General features: G+C 46.6%; 1 protein-coding gene and 1 long non-coding RNA gene across 2 annotated transcripts; one reads left to right on the top strand and one right to left on the bottom strand.

The window, feature by feature from the left end:
- The first annotated feature begins 1,006 nt into the window (after window positions 1-1,006).
- Window positions 1,007-6,401, top strand: LOC111937801 (uncharacterized). Its single transcript, XR_002868767.2, has 4 exons — window positions 1,007-1,526; window positions 1,610-1,734; window positions 2,836-2,958; window positions 3,293-6,401. It is a non-coding gene; the product is annotated as an uncharacterized LOC111937801 (long non-coding RNA).
- HASPIN (histone H3 associated protein kinase) lies at window positions 6,359-9,779 on the bottom strand. The gene is made up of 2 exons (XM_086859646.1): window positions 6,905-9,779; window positions 6,359-6,401 (listed from the first exon to the last, which is right to left on the bottom strand). The coding sequence occupies exon 1, from the start codon at window positions 9,704-9,706 to the stop codon at window positions 6,944-6,946; it is 2,763 nt and encodes a 920-aa protein (XP_086715772.1). The 5' UTR covers window positions 9,707-9,779; the 3' UTR covers window positions 6,359-6,401; window positions 6,905-6,943.
- Between the last annotated feature and the right edge of the window lie 7,451 nt (window positions 9,780-17,230).

Consider the following 17,230-nt stretch of genomic DNA (forward strand, 5'->3'; position numbering starts at 1 on the left):
TGTGTCATGTGGAGTGTTACAGCATTTCTGGGCTGTGAGGATTGTTGTCAAATGTTAAACACACAGAGGAGGAGAGCTGGAAGTAGCTAGAAAGTGCCTATGGGGGTTGTTGTCTCTTTAATGAGAATCCTTGGAAAAGATTTTGTGGGCAAAGAGAGCCATGTCTCTATTTCACTGGGAAGAAGAGCTATCAGCAGCTGACAGGGTTGGTTTTGTTGGTGTTCACATCTCCAACACTAAAGTCAGTGACTACATCATTGCAGAAAAAAATAATTCTGCTATTTTGGAATCCTCTGGATTAAAACCTTCATCCATTAGGACAAGAATGAACCTGAAGAGTGCCAGAGCCATTTCTTTTTGTTCATCCCAAGCTTACAGTGCTTTACCTCTGCAGCAACTACATTGGAAGGAATCATGAAATTTGGAAAAAGAGTGGGAAAAATTCAGCTAACTGGGCTGTGCTGTATTTCTGTTCTACTCTCATGGGTCACAGGGTGGGAGGTCGCCAGCTGTGCTATTCCTTTTTCTGCTGTCAGATTGTTGAATAATGATTTTGCTGCTGCTAAACTGGTTACAGGATCTGTCCCTGAGGATAGCTGGAATAAAATAAATAATCGGAATTGATCCACATATAAGTAGATATGTGAAATTTTGTTCTAAAAATTGCCTTTACTGCTGCAAAGGACACTAATTCTGCAAAGCTATATATAGAGAATTCCAGCAAAAGGGCTGCTTGTCTCTTTCTGGAGCACAGGTTGGGTTTTATTTGGGATCAGAGCTCTGCCCATGGATGTGAAGCCTCATGGGCTGACAGATGCTCTCCTTGCTGGAGCTGTGTTTGATGCTGTTTGAGGGAAGGAGGAAGGGTTTACGTCCATTGCCTGGAGACAGAGGTGAAAACACTGGCAGCGTAAACACTCTGTGCTGGGGATTTTCCAACCATGCCTAAGTAGTGACAAATAAAATATTCCTGCTTCGTGCTCCCTGCTGGATGCGCTCTCCCTGTATGGTAGAGGACTGCAGGCTGCAGCCAGAGCTCCTGGCTTAGTCATTAGAAAATTGGAGAGAAATAAAGAAATAAATAAATTCTGTCCCTTAGTTGTGCTTTTATCCCAGTGTGGTAAAATCCTGATTTTTACCTGTGTGCAGGAATTTGCTGGTGCAGCCCTTGCCCTGCCAGGCTCTTCTGTGCAACTCAAACTTGCTTGGGTTGACCATGAAAAACAAGAAAAAGAAGAGTTAACTCCCACACCCTTTGCTGCTGGGGCCATGCAGAAAACAAGAGATCCTACAGGATCCGTGCCAATATCCAGGATAAAAGTGAATTGTGTCGTTTTGGACAGCCCAGGAAAGCCTTTGGGGCTCTGCTGGAATCTGCTCAGGGTGGTTGGGAGCAGGAAGCAGCAGCCGGGGCACATCAGGATTCACACAACAGGCACCCTCTTGTGGCTTTTTCCTGTCACAGGATGAGGACAGGGATGGATCCTGCTCTGGAGCAGCCTGGCAACCCCCTCAGTTGCTTTAAGGTAAGACCATGCAGTAAGATGTATTTTACATTTTTTAATACGAGTGCTACCTTTGCTATAAATCCTTCTCTGATGTTTTCTAGGCTGGTTCATTCACCTTGAAAAGCCACTCCAATGTGCAGATGACCTCTCCTTGGGACAATCTTTGATTTCCCTGATGGTCTCCAGGACACTGCAGGATCTCTGGAGGACATGATTGTGCTCTCTGGTAGGTAATAAATGTTGTTTTTTAGTGTGCTGGGGAAATGTTTCAAAGACAAATATAGAATCTATGTTCCATGCAATGTGTCATTATTCTATTTTTAATTCAGCATCAGAGGGATGTTTAAAAAAACCCATCTTTCCCAGTGATAGAAATTATCTAAAATATAAACCCTTCAGTCCAAGCTACAAAGGGTTTTGCCTTGTATGTCTAAAGGTCTGGACAAGTATGAGATAATGAACATGAATTAACACAGACGAAGGTCTGAGAAGACTTTGATGTCTGCGGTCCAGCACTGATAATTTAGGTTATTTATACAAAAATAAATTTATTTCCATACTGTCACTCATTTTCAATCAGACCCCTGTCAGCTGAGTGCCCTGTGGAGTTCACAAAGACAGAGGCAGGGCAGATGGATTTGATTTTCTCCTTGCATTTTAGATTTGCAAACAAACTCTAGATAAAGAGTTGGAACCGCTAGATAGTGTGTTTATCTCATGGAAACATAAATACCACGTTCAATCCTGAAACTCTGCCCATATTGGTGTATTTTGGCTGTCTGCTCCTTCAGGCTCTTGGGATTTTGTGTGTTCTGAACATTCCCAGCAGAAACTGGAACTGCTGTAAATAGGCCAGCCTGGTCCAGGTGACACAGCATGGAAACACTGAGCAGTTCTTGCTCTTGCTGCCAGGCTTCCTTAAAACATTTTCCCTGTAATATTTCAGCCCCAAAATTTGTTTCTGTTCCTTATCTGCTCTTCAGTGACTAACTCAAGACCAGCTGTTCCCTGTCTCGCCAGCATGAGATTCATCCCTGAGAGAATCCTAATTTTCCAAAATAACAGCACTGTTGCAGCAAAATTGTGTTTTGATACAATCTTGAGCTTTACCAGTGTCTCAGCAAGGTAAAAACTGGGAATTCTGGACAAGTTGCTGCTTTAGTAGCAATTAGGAGTCTTTACCACAATTAAATATTTAATCAGGTGTTCATAAAGCAGAGGGCACAGAAGTGGGGACAACATTCAGTGCTGAGCAGTAATGAACATTAATGACTGTGGCTGCAGTGCCCTCAGGGATTCTGATGTTGTTGTACATTTATTTCCTAAGAATAATTCATGAGATTCTGGAGTGTTGGTCAGCATTGCTGAGTACCTCTGCACACAACATCTCATTGTTAATTATCATTGAACTTCTCCAGGAACATCAGCCACAGACAGGAGATATTTATTGGTAAGTAGAAAAAGGAATAAATCTCATCTCTGCAAAGCTGTGCTCCTCAAATTGAATATTAATTTAAGAAAAACTTCTCATCATTGGGAGATGATTTTATCCTGTGGCAATCCAGGGGCAAAGAACTGGAGTTTCTTTACCAAGACCTTGACCCCAGTGAAGATTTTTTTAATGTTGTTTCTTATAAACCTTTTCTTGGGAGCTGAACCCATCACTAGAGAGTCTTTTAGTTTTAATTCTTGGGAATTTTGCTTGTGTGCATGTAAAGATATTCTGAATCTACCTTAGGAAAATGAGAATTGTTTAATGTGACCTGATTTGTGTTTGCTTTCAGTGCCCCCACACAAGGGCTGCAGCAACAAGACCATCTGCACTGCTCGTTTGCCTTTGACAATCAGATTCAGTGAGTCTGAGGAGTTGCACTCTCCAGATTTTCCATTTAGAGCTCATACAAAACATCATCTTTGTGCAAAAGGCATTTTCTCCAAACCCTCAGTGGTGTTTTTTGATTTTCCCTGCAATTCATCCTTCAGTAACATCCCATTCATGCAGTGCTTCATCTCTGGGGCTGTCCCAAGAAACTCCAGAGCACAGACTGAGGTTTAAACAACAATAATCATCCTAAAAATGCCAATTCTGGCATTTCATTAGGAACAGATGAACAGCAGAGCACTGCACAAGGAGCTGCTCAGTCTACATTTAACAGAGGGCAACACTTCATTGTGAAAATCCACCCTGCAGATTGGCTGAGGAGCTGATCAAGTCCAACAGTGCTGCAAGTCAACCTTGAATGATAAAATGTTATATAAAGTATGGAAGGGTCTGCCTTTGAGATTGAAAAGGAAGCATTTTCCTACACACCTTGAAGACTACTGAATAATTGGGCTGTTGCATTGTCCTGTGTGTGAAAGGATTTGGAGGGAGTAATTCCCAAAACTTCCAAGAACCAGGATGCTCCAGGCCTCTCATGAAATAAAACCCCTTTTTCTGTCTGCTCCTAGGAAGGAATCAGTGGGGGCCACACTGAAGTGACCATAAATATGACAGTGGAGATGACTGTGTGACAACTCTGCTCCTGAACACCCCCAAAAATCTGCATTTGAGGAAGGTACCAGTGGAGGTGAGGTTGGGGAACAGCCCCACAGCTCTCAGTTGAGAGGAAACCCAGCACAGCCACCAAGTGATTTACTACCTAAACAAACCTTGCAATGAGCTCCAGGGAAGGGAAGGAGCATTCCACTTGTTAGGAGGAGAGCCTAAATACTGGATTTATCTTCTTTAAGACTCCCAAGCTTTTATTGGGCTATTTGTACCTAATTTGTTTTATGGGAGCAGTCCCAGGCCGAGTTGAATTTCCAGTCTGTTTTTATTCAGCTCTAAGGAGAATTCCTTCTCCCTTGGCAGCCTCATCCCTGCTGGGCACTGTGGCCAACCAGCAGCACCATTAACTGCTGCAGTCTGGAACTGCAGAATTGGGCAGAAATTACTATTTTCCCTTTTTTCCTGCCTCTGAATGATACTCGGAGCAGCTGCTCTTCATTCTTTCTACACTGAGGCCAGAGCTGCTCTTCCTCCTCATTCAGCTTCTCAAGGCAAGAGATCATTTGCATATGCCTGCACATAATGTCTCATTTTCCCAGAATGAGCAAAAAATACATATTTTAACAGCACCCTGGTGAGTTACAGAGTATTCACAGGGTAATCCATAATTTATCTGTCTTCTCCATCAAAATAGGCAAAATTTTCAGAGATTTGGCACTTGGATGAAAGTGAGGGCTTCCAAGAGAGGGTTGCTAGCTTCACCACAAAATCTACTTTGACCTATTCCTACTTGCAACCCATCTGATTTACCAATAATTATACAAAACTAGGCTTGCTCTTGTCACTCTCCTAAAGCCTTTGGATGCACGTGAAAAGTCTTTCCCTCCCTTAGGATAATTTTAGCTTTGTTCAAATTTCCTTATTTCAGTAAAAGATGGAGCACCCTTTAAGGCTCTAATTTTGATGTGGTGTGTATTAAAAAACTTGTGTTTTCTGAAGGGGCAAACTGGGTTCTGGCATCCTTTCCTCAGCAGGGAAAGCAGATCTTTAAAATACATAATCCAGCTCTGTTCCAAGTAAAGCTTTCACACAGATGAAAACATGTTCAGGGCATTTAACTTGATTAGGGGAAATTTACTATTCCAATTCCTTTTTTGTCACCATCCTCCCATTAAAATTCATGAGGGCTGATTAGTACATGGTATTTTTTCTGTGTTTTTTTTTTTTTAATCAGAGAGCATCTTTTAAAAAGGAAATGAGGGTTTAGCTCTGGCAGCTGCACTTCCTTGCCAGCACAGTTTAAAGCAAAGGTTTCTATATTAATTTAATGTCCAGTTTTGGGGAGAGGTAGAAGCTTTACATTTTGATTAATGAAAATTACTACCTGTTCACAAACGATCAAATTGGTTTGCAGGGAAACATTCTGTGGTTTCAGCTTTCAGAATCTCCAACGTTAGTGCACCAGGTCCCCCTGGGGGCTGTCACCTCTCCTGGCATTAATTCCTGACACTGCCCCGTCCCTCCTGTAAAGCCAAAATCAGTTTTCAAATCACAGAAACAAAGGACCAAGGCAGGCAAAAAATAATGTGGTTTCATCCATCCTTTCTTTTTTTTTTCCTTTTTAAAGCATAAATGAAATTAGCACCATTGTGACTGAGGAACACACCTTGATGTCAGATAAGCATTCACTGCAGGCCTTACCAAGTGGGTTTTAAGACTATTCAATTACAGTGCATTACTTTATTCAATTAGAGGGGAAAAAAAGGGGTTGAGAGGATGCCTGGGAACATTCCAGCAAAATTTCCATCTTAATAACTTGAAGCACTGCAAATTGTCAGGTCACTTTCTGCAGAGTCTGGAAGGCAGAATAAAACCATTCCAGGGTGTCCTTGTTGGGTTTGTAAAAAAGGAGACTTTGAGAGGGTCCAAGATGAATCTTTGAGATTCACAGATAAAACATTTATTTATTAGACTGCATGGAGAGCATTCTAGTTATAATGAATTTAATGATGCTGTCTCTTAATTTCTTAATGCATCTGTGTCATTGGATCATAATTTAATTCACTTTTCACTTTAGTTTGATTTATTGTTCTCTTTAGCCCAGTTTATTTAATAAACAGGAATGTTAACAAAGGACTTCTTGAAAACAGGGAATTGGGATTCAATGTAAGGAGAGCTTCCAGTTTAGGACACCTGGTCCATCTGCAGTCAGGGCTAAAGAACATTTATTACCTTGGACATTTTCCTGTGTAGATAAATGAAGAAATGGCTTCAGTGCTACCACCAGGTTACAGATTTGAGTTCCTATCAGTGTATAAGGCCACAGCATTATAACCATCAAAAATCAGAAACACAGGTGCTTTGTCTTATTTTTTTCACAATCAGGTACCTCTTCCTTGGTCCTTAAGAGAGGGAGGAAAAAAAAAAAAAGCAGATTAGTGGGTTTAAAGCCCTTTACAGAAACTTCATATATTTACATTTTGTACCTTCATTACAGGTATAAATGTTGCCAAAATTAAATAAAAGGATGGGTTTTCCCCTCTGTCTCCAATGAGCCAACAATATTTAACTCTTGTCCTCACTGTCCAGAACTGAAGGGTTTTTACCTTTTAAAAAAAGAATCTGTAAAAAAGACAATACAGTAAGAAAAGAACTTTTAATAATCTAAAGCTAAAATGGTAAAAAAAATTTATGTGAAATTCAGGGCATTAACTGAGCCTGAAGAAGTCTTTTTTCCCCTCCTTTTTCCAAAGTCAGCTCTGTTTTCTTCCCTGCGACATCCCCCAGAACCAGTAGCTAAGGAAACAGAGCAGAAGACACCAGGGGGGGATTTTTTAGGATATTTTTGATAATGTATTAAACACACTGGGAACCAATCAAAACACTTCATTGTGCCAACACATACAAAAAACAGAGGAGAAAGGCAGCACCAGTGGCTTGCTGCTCACTGGAAGAGGCTGCTGTGGCGCAGAACATCATGGGCAGACCCAAAGGTCAGCACTTCCTTGTGGAACTTGCTGAGCTGCATCTTGATTTTCTTCAGGGCAGGAGTTGATGCCTTCTTCTTGTAGTTCATGGCTTTCAAAAGTTTATCAGCCAGGTAGTGCAGCCAGAGGACGTTGCTGTGTGGGTTGTAGCCAGTCCAGCTGTTGGAGTTCTCCTCTTTCATCTGCCTGTAGATGTCAAACTGGTGGTCCCCAGCGCCTTGGAAGAGCTCCTCGTCTGTGGAGAGGTCACAGAACACGGTCAGCCCATCCTTCTCCAGCCGGGACAGGGTGTAGTCGATGATGTTGACATGGATCCCAGCTGTGGGGATGGAGTGTGTTTCTCCATTCAGCACATACTGAAGCTCTTTCATGTCCGTTCTTATGACCAGCACATTCCCCCAGTGCAGGTCCCTGTGCTCAAAGTGCAGCTCCTGCTCTGCCACCGCCAGGGACGCGGTGACCTGGTGCAAAATGCTCCTGGCTGATGCCACCGAGGAGAAGCTGCTCCTCATGCACTCCAAGTCCCTGCCTCCAAATTCAAACTCCAGCACCATGAAGAGCTGCTGGGCCTCAAAAAAGTCTGGCCGGTCATTTTCTGAGCCTCTTTCTTTGTGGAATTTGTCCCAGGCTTCCAGAAGATACCTGGGATAGGTCCCTTGGACACAGTGCACAGAGTAGAGGCTGATGAACCCCACAGTTCGGTTCACACAGCCCTCAGACAGAAGACTGAGCTCTTTTGAAATTATTACCTCAGGCAGAATCTCCCCAAAGCTCTTCTGAGCTTCACCATTTATTTTTTTAGTCCCCTCAATAGGAATTATTTTTAAGGCCACAGGTCCTCTCTCGCTGTCAATCTGGAACACCTCTCCAAACACCCCTTCTCCAATTTTCTTGCAATCTTTCATCTTATTTAAAGGAATGCATTCCTCAAAAGCAATAGGCCCCTCCTGGTTGCATTCTCCAAACACCTTCTCTGCATCTGTAAGCAGCAGCTCCAGGACAGAGGAGGAATCCCTGGGAGCCAGCAGGACCATGGAGGAAACCAACGAGGAGCAGCCCTGAGCTTTGCCAGCAGACAGGCTGGCTTGTCCCAAAAGCTGGGATTTCCCTGAAGGGGTGCAGAGGATGCTGCTGCAGAAACTCTCATCTGTGGTCACTTTCTTCTTTTTATGGAAGGACAGAGACGCTCGAACTCTAGCCCAGGAATAAGAGCTATTGAGGAGTGAACAGTCATTGTCTCTGACACCTACAGACATCTCCAGAGCTCTCTTCTGAGTTTGTTTTCGCCTAGTCCGGAGTCCAATAAAGGAGTTATTGGGCTGCTGTCTCTTCTTGTGCCTTTTTGGCCGGAACCTGGTGTGCCTGCCCCAGCGGCTGGCGCTGAAGCCACTGATACAAGCTTTCCTGCAGGTGCTGCCCTCCCCAGGGGCACCCTTGGTCCTTTTGTGTTTGCTCTCCAAGATTCCTTGGCGGCCCACGGGAGATCCTGGCTGCAGGCAGGCAGGTTGAACATCAGCCTGCTTGTTGAGTTTCATGTTCTTCAATCTTAATGACACTTCCAGAGGGTCCAGGACCACCACTGGTACAAGCTGGAACTCCTTGGCTAGATCTTGGTGACAGCTCGAGCTTCTTTTTGCCGAATCTCTTGTGAGATGAGATGGAACCTTACAGGGTTCCTCACAAGAGCCACTGTCACAGGGCAGAGGGGGCTGTGGCTCACCCTCAAAGGGTGGCAGCACTTCCTGGGGAGTGCTTGGGGACGGGGAAGTTTGTGCCCGGCAGGGTTCCTGCACCGCCGACCTCAGAACACGGCCGGACCCCCGCAGCCCCGGCTCGAGCTCACAGCTCCCAGCCGAGCCTTTTGGTCGGAACCACTCAGGCACCTCCTCGCCGGTGCCCAGCAGCGACAGCCGCTGCCCGGAGCACTCCTCGGGCGAGCTGTGGGGCAGCCGCTGCGGCGAGCGGGACTCGCCCAGCCCCGAGCCGCCCTCGATGGTGGTGCTGAGCAGGAGCGAGCTGAGGCGCAAGGGCGGGCGGCGGCGGCAGGCCGGGGGGCTGTCCCCGAACGCCGAGCTGCTGTCGGCGGTGGAGCTGAGCGGGAGCAGCGGCCTGCGGGCGCGGCGGGGCGGCGGGGCCCAGTGCGGGGTGCTGCACAGGAGCGGCCGCCGCGCCGCGCACGGCGGGCCCTGCCGGCGGCGTCGCAAACCGCGCGGGGGGGACGGGCACGGTGAGGACGAGGACAGCGACGGCGGCGACTCCTGGGGCTCCTCTCTCCTCTCTTTCCCCTGGTTCCATTTCTTCTTCCCCGCCGGTTCCCGGTTCTCCTTTCCCCGGCCCCTGGCCTCCTGCGCCCGCCCCCGGTTCTCCGGTTTCCGATTCTCCTTCTCGGCCTGTTCCTGGTTTTCCTTCCCGGCCAGCCCCCGATTCTCCTTCCCGCGGGTCCGCAGCCGCCTGGCCCAGGCGCGGCGCTTACCCAGAGCCTGCGACCGGCGCTTGCCGGGCGGCGAGAAGTCGGGGTCGTCCGACGGGGTGGAGCCGGTTCTGGAAGCGGACAGGGCGCTGGAACCGGCGCTGGACGCGGCGCTGGAGGCGGCGGAGGTCGAGCTGAAGAGGCGCTTGCGGTCCTGCGGCGGCGAGATCCATCGGTCGGGCGGCGGCAGCGGGCGCAGGTAGCCTGCGCGCCGCGAGTAGGTGCGGAGCAGCCGCGGCCGCAGCGGCATGGCGGGGCCCTCTGAGGCAGCCCGCCCGCCGGCCGTTCGAACGGGTATCGCGTGAGCGCGCGAGAGTCCGCGAGAGAGCGCGAGCGCGCCCGCCCCGCCCATACAGGGGGCGGGGCCCGATGACAGGACACGCCCACTTGTCCGCCCTGGTCACGCCCTCCCGGTCCCGCTGTCACTGCGGGTGTCACTGCCGGTGTCACTGCCGGTGTCACTGCCGGGTGTCCCGGCGATGCTGGCACTGCCTGCTGGTGCGGGACACGGCCGCGCACACCCTTGGCAGCCCAGCCGCGCCGTGGCATTTCAGGAGCCCCGGGATGGGCGGTGCCAGCGCTGCTCCATCCACGCTCTGAGACGCGTGGCTGCCACGGCAGGATTAATTGTTTCTACACCTGTATTCTATACCCGTATACGTGTGTCACACCCGTGCACAGAACGCGTTGCTTTACCGGGGGGCTGGGGGCACACTGGCACACGTTGCCCGGGGGGATGTGGATGCCACAACCCCGGCAGCGTTCAAAGCCAGGCTGGATAAAGCCGTGAGCAATCTGGAATAGGGAAAAGTGTCCCCGCACATGATGATCTTTCAGGTCCCTGCCAACTCCAACATTCTGTGATTGTATGTATCCAGGTGTTGTATAAATGTGCAAAAAGAAGATGTATTTCACGTATCTGCCAGCCCGGGCAGGCTGCAGGCCGGCGCTGCTGGGGTCACGGTGTGCCCTGCACTGCAGGGCTGCTGGAAATGTTCACCTTCATTCCTGTGCCCGCCCTTCACAGAACACGGCCGGGGGAATCTCATAATAAATACAACATCAACTTAGGTGTTTTTAGACAAAGGAGGCTCAAACTTGCGGGACGTGGTCCCGGTATGGATGCTAGCTTTGGAGCAGGCTGCAGGCCCATGGCCTCTCAGTCCTGCCTGAGAAGCTAGCCTGGGAATTCAAAGGAGGATTTCAAAACAATCCTCAGAGACAGAAAACAACTGCCAGGTGCTGTTTGTCTGTCCTCTTGTTCTCCTTGCAGGAGAGGGTCAGGGGGTGGTGAGCCCCTGACCAATGATGGTGATATAGCACTTTGCTAACCAATAAGAGTTTCTTTTCTGTACTTTCCACCTACCAGTCTATAAAGCAAGCCTGAAGGAATAAACCAGAGAATTCTCGTGTTGTGACTCCCTTGAGAGTTTGTGTCGTTCTTTATCGCCGTTCCCAATCGGAACGACAGTCCCGGGTTTGTTGTACGTGAATCGCCAGGGGCAAGGGAGAGCCAAGTGCCCCGGGTGCTGCCTCTTAAACTGGGGACAGGGGCTGGCCAGGGGATACAGGGGGGCTACAGCCCATGGGATAGGGGAAAAGAAAGGGAGGTTAGGTAGGGACTAACCTTATACAAAACCAAGGGTGAGTTCTTCCCCTGGGACAAAATTCCATAATTTTTAAACGCCCTACAGCACAGCCGTGTGATGCTATTTCCTCACCCTGCAGGGCAAGCGGGGTGTTTTATTCATGCCGAGAGGCGCTCGGGGCTTAGCAGAGATGAGGGGCTGATCCAGGAGCATTCATTCGTGGAATGACCCTCGGGTTTCCGTGTCCCATTGTCGCAGCTGTGGCTCAGCAGCTTGGTGGCAGCACAGCACCGCGTGCTCCTGAGCCAGGCGCTGCTGGAAAACACACGATGCTTTTTGATCCTTGAGTTCCTTCTCCCGTTGTTCTTAAAAAGCGGAGCTGTTCTGCTGATCCCTGGGAAAAATCAAGGGGGAATGGTCTTCAGCAGAGAACTTCACCCGGACCTGAAACAGGAGAACCTTAACACTGAGGAGCATCACACCCTGGACCTTCCCCTGGGGCAGCAGTGAGACACCCACAGGGCTTTGTTGAGCCTAGAGAAGCAATCCAGTCCCAGAGTTAAGTCCTGGACCTTTTGTTCTGCCTCTGAATTTAGTGAAATCAGGTTTGGACTGTAGGACAGAAGCAGAGGGAGGATATTTGCCATTGCAGAGCAGAAAATATTTAGGGTTCTGTATGGAACTCTTGTCCTGATGCAGTTAAAGCAGGGGCTTCCTGTTCTTTTGAGTGTTCTAAATGACAATATAACATTGGCTTTTGCATTTATGTGTCAGCTTTTTATTATTAATAATCACAAAGATGTTGATATGGTACAATTTATATTTCCTTTTAACTGTTTTTTTGTATAGTATAATCTGTGAGTGTATGTATGTACCGTATAGCTTATATAAATAGTAAGTAGTAATTTGATAAATATATCTTAGGCTGTAGCATAATATTAAAATGGAGACTATGTGATGTTAAAATGCTTTTATGTAACTAACTCAGAGGATGGTGTAAGATAACTAGGCAGTTTCTCACAGCTGTAGATGATCTGAGTGATAATATAACAGTGACAAAAACCAGAACCCAATTTACTGACAACTTGTTATCAGGGAGTGTAAAAACAACAGGATGGAATCACGAGAAGAAATAAAATATATTGGTTTAATCTACAAGATGGCATGAAGAAAGTCAAAGGTTAAAACCAAGCAAAAGAACATCTAAATGCAAAGGAAGGTTGGAATATGCATAAACTCTAATGAATATGCATGTACCTCCTGTAACATAACAGTTTATAAAGAACATTATTTTAAACTAAGGGTGTGCTTTTGGCAGATAGCCAACCCCAGGGTTGGATTTTATCCCTTTTTCCCCTTATTAAACTTTTAAAAATTTGAAAGAGTGAACTTTGTTCTTCACACAGGGATTTTATGCTGAGTACTCCCCTTTCCCTAGTGAACACGGGGAAATCTGTAATTCTTTAATCTGAGAGACTGACACTGCTAATTTATCAGCTACAGGTTATCAGTAATTGCAATTTGGAGGGTTTGGGGAAAGAAGATGCCTGGGCAGAACTTGTTTTCTTCCAGTAGAATGATCCCAACCCCCCTTTGTGGATTCCAAAGATCAAAGATGGACACTTGGTATTTTTCCTTTCACTGTCTCCTATTTTTGTGGTTGTCTTATTTATTTCTGTCATGTTTGGTTGCTCATAAACCCCACAGATCTAATGTGTGTTTATAGACAGCAGCAGATTAAACAAAGATTTCTCATTCAGACATTCAGAAGACAAAAGAGTTCCTGTCTCTTTGGCCTAACCAATATTGCCTGGTGGAAAAATAACAAGCAATCCTTCTCTCCTTTATTTTTCTAGTTTCTTCTCTGAATTAAGCTTCCTTCATTACTTGGATGCCTTTTGTTGTCCCTTATGGCTCTCAAGGAGGTCAGCTCTTGCAGTGGGTAATTTTTCCTATTTTCCTTTTTAGATATTTTTTCTCCTAAATGCATTACAGGGCTCTGTGACTTGTAATTTCCGGTGAGTGCCATCGACCATTTAATTCTTTGCAATCACTGCAGAAGATGCCAAACACATTTGCAGTAATTGGATGGCACTTAAGGGATTAGCCAAGATTGCCAAGGCTCAACTCATCCAAACCACAGCTGGCTTTTTGTGCAGTTTCCATGGGAGCCTGGCCGTGTCTGCTTCTAAATTTATTTGCAATCTACATTTTGAATAAAGTCCCCTGTGCAGGAGCCCTGTGGCCTGGCTGTGTGGGCCTGATTTTGTGGCTGTAGCTGTGGTATCTCCCTGAGTGACAGAAGATTTGCAAATGCCTCATTCAGGGTCAGCAGCCGCCTGTCCCCAGGCAGGTGAAGGAGCTGGAAGCAGTTTGGGGGCCAGAGGAGCTGCTGCAGATCTCCCAGAGGCCTTGGGGCTGCCAGGATGGTTCATGACCTTTCTGCCTCATGCAAAGGTGGCAGAGGCTTTGCAGAGCCACAATTTCCTGGTTTCATCTCTGTGGGCCCCATCACTTATCCAGCTTTGCATTTCTTCACAGTTTTGTGCCTCCCTCAGGAGGACACGCTGTGTTTCGTGGTGCTGCTTTAATCAGGGATGACACCAGCTGCTTATGGCTTCCTCACACACCAGGAAGATTCCCAAACCTTGGGTTTCCCTCTTTTTGTTCAGAAGCTGCCAGCTTGGCGTGGGAATGCAGTGAGCTGGGTGTTTGCAGGAGAAAGGGAGCTCAGCTCATCAGGAGAAGGGCATCAGTAGTTCTTCGCTATAAAGTGTGGGGCACTGACATAAGGACATCAGAGATGAGCCACAGAGAGCTTTGCTGGGCTCCAGGGCCTGTTGGGACAGCTTTGTTTGGAGGATAATGGAATTATAGCTCTAAAGAGACATTTCCTGTCCTCATTACAGCAGGGTGTATGAGCTGGGTGATGCTGCACCACCACAAACAGATTGCTTTGGCTCCCCCACTCCAGCTTGGCTAAGCTGGCTCCAGTTGAGACACATCAGCCTCGTGCTGAGCTGGGGAAATGCCAGCTGGTCTGGAGCATCAGGGTCACACTGGTTTAGAGCAGACCTGAGGTCAGCTCAGGTGCCAGGCTGAAACTTCTTCCTCCAGGGGTCAAGTCTGAGTAGCTCCTGTGTTTTCATGTGGCTGTAAGGAGTTACTGGCTGGTAATGCCAGGGAGGAAAGGGTGCAGGTCACATTCTAAATTTTCTTGCTGTTTCCATGAGAAAGGAAGGGGATAAAGGTTTCTCCTCAGTACTTGCAGCAAGGTAAGAGCTGGCAAAGGTATCAAGCCAGGACCAATTTCATGTCTTTGTGTAATCAAAGAAGTAAATACTGATCTGTTGGGTGTATTGAAGAGCAGGGTTTCACCTTTAAACCAGTGGTTAATGTGAATACACGTTACCGCTGAAGATCAACAGATCACGCGGACACAGGTCAAGGTGTGGTGAAGAAAGAGCAGAGTTTATTTTTCCTCCCAGGATTTATAGGCTTCTGACCATGGCCAGGGATTGGATGATCAGAATAACACTTTCTCACTGCACTGGCCATGAGAGATGCCTGTCACAAGACGTGTAACAGAAAGAATGTACACATATCTATGTTTACAGTTACTGTCCTGGGAAAGTCTTTACAAAACCATGTTAGCAAGCTCAGAAGCTGAGTTTTCAGGGTGACAAGTACACTTTTTATTAAACCCTTTCAGCTTTTAGGCTTTGATTCAACATTCTGCTCTTATTTCCCAGCGATGCTTTTATTGTCTGACTTTAGGTGGTGAATTCATTGCAACCAGCACTGCTGTGTCTCAGCAGTGGTTTATGTGCACTTTTATTGATTTCTCTTATTCAGTACCAGCTCCCTCACAGAACAGGACATGATGCCTTGGTTTCATTAGATGTGCACTACTTTTTCCTTCTCCTCTGATCCTCTTCCTCAAGCACTTTCCCTTCTTGGGTTGGGGGAGAGGAGTGGATAAATGTTCCAGCTAATAATAACAGCATTCCTGCACTCTGTATAGGAGATTCAGGATTTGGGGAGGCACATGGAACACATCCAAAGGCTGAAAATGGCTCTCCTGGAAATGGAGAGCTGAATCAAAGACAGAATATATTCTGCAAAGGCAGCACTCCCATTTCCCTTCTCTTCCTACAGACAGTTCTGGATGCTTCTGTGGATTGTGACAGAAACTCTTCTCACAAGTTCCCTTTCCATTGAGGCTGGGTGTGCAGCTGTGCTGGTTAGGAGGATAAAGAGTGGCTCATTTACCCAACCAAGTCCCAGCCAGGATTACAAGAGAAGTTGAACAGAGAGAAGAGAGAAGCATTTTTCTCCATGGGCTCCACACCTTTCTTTGCTCTTGCATCCAAACCTGTCACCTTCAGAGAGCAGCTCATGCCTGATTCTCACTGATTTCTGTGGGCATGAGCTGTGGTTTGAAGCAACTTCCTCTCAGCTTTGACTCTTCACCGTGTTTTTTTGTAGATGTTGACTTACAAATCTGGTAACGTGACAAGAAACCAGTAATGTAGAGAGCTGATCTCTGCCTTTCCTCCCTTCATTTCCTTGCCAAACCTCCTCTTTACTTCCTCCCTGTCTCTCTGCTATTTCAGTTGCTGCTCTGGCGCCTGTTTCTGAGACAAGATGGATCTATATCATTCAAACATTTGCTGCAGGAGCATTTCCGTGCTGGAGAAACATCTCAGATTTCTGAGCCAGCCTTTGGGAGCCAGTGGCAGAAGGGTGAGGGGCAGGTGGGGATCAGTCAGTGCTTGAGGGTGATCATTTGGCACTGGAAATGACCAGGATGAGTGCCCAAAAACCCAAAAACAGCCTGGTGAAGCACAGCTGTCCTGGCCAGAGCTGTCTGCCAATGTCTGCAAAGTACCTGCTCTGGTTTGGTGTAATATAAAGATATTATTGGGCTGATCTTGGAATCTTTCCATGCCCCAGCATCAGATGTGACCTGCAGCATTTCAAATGCCCCTGGATCAGGGTAGAGGTTGAAAATTGAATTTTCACAGCCCCTTCAGGTGGCTGAGATCAGCTCCAGACTGACAGGTGGAGGGAAAGTAGATGAGGATGAGTCTGAGCAGGCAGGGATATGTGTACTATATGTGTGAATTATGAGAAGGGAATCAATGTCAGCAGTGTGAGGAATTAAATACAGGTGTGACATGGCAGGAATTGAAAGGAAAGAAAGGAGGAGTTTCAATCCTGGAGGAGAAATCCTGCCTGGGAGAAGTCCCAGACTGAGCAAAGAGCCCTTGTGGGAATGGAACAGGACTGGGGCTTTTTTTGTTTTCATGAGAAATTCAAGATGTGGAACTCAAAAAGAAAAATACCATTCAGTGATGACTGAGCCTCTGTCCCTCGAGAAGAACTAAGAGACTACATTATTTGCATCTTTAAATGATGACAATTAGACCTCGTTGGGTTATTTAGTCCCCTGCTATGAACGAAACTGCTTTTGTTTGAACATCCACACACACTTTAACAAACCCAGCAGTAGACTTGATTTCCAGGCAAAGAAAAAAAACCAACAAGGTTGTGAAAACCAGGTGATACAAAAACACTGGTAAGAGCATGCCACAAAGTCCCAGCTAAATTGTTTTTGCAGTTCAGTACAAACTAAATTTTTGCAGCAACAGCATTGTCAGGAAAAATATAGCTTGTGCTGAGCAGTATTCTGAGGCAGATTTGATACAAATGGAAACTTTTTATTCCAAAAACGCTATTGAACCTGTGCCTCTACTTGATGCCTCCAAAACCACAAGAAAGTATCAGTTTTATATTCTTTTTTTTAGTTGCATTTCAGTGATCAAAAGTGGTTTATACCTTCAGGCCATACCTGGAGCAGAATACTTCTTGCTCTAAGGAGCTTTTTTTTAAACCTTTCTCAGATTAATTGGCAGTATAAATCCTTTCTCAGATTAATTGACCTGGAAAATAACTACAAAGGCTCAGGGCAGAGCTGCTCTGGCAGCCACCAGGTTACAAGGTGGTTTGTGTTCTAGTTTTGTCACAGGCAGGTTGGTGCTCTAGTTTGCAGGTGCTGGGGAAAGGTTTCTTTCCCTTTGCAGAGGAACTCTAGGGATGGCTCTGGGATGAGTGATAAAAGGAGTGTTTCATTCCTTATGACTCTGGTTGTGATTCTCTTGTGATTTGGAGCAACTTCATTA

The sequence above is a fragment of the Cyanistes caeruleus genome, chromosome 21 (genome assembly GCF_971803275.1).
Source record: "Cyanistes caeruleus chromosome 21, bCyaCae1.hap1.1, whole genome shotgun sequence".
Taxonomy (NCBI): domain Eukaryota; kingdom Metazoa; phylum Chordata; class Aves; order Passeriformes; family Paridae; genus Cyanistes; species Cyanistes caeruleus.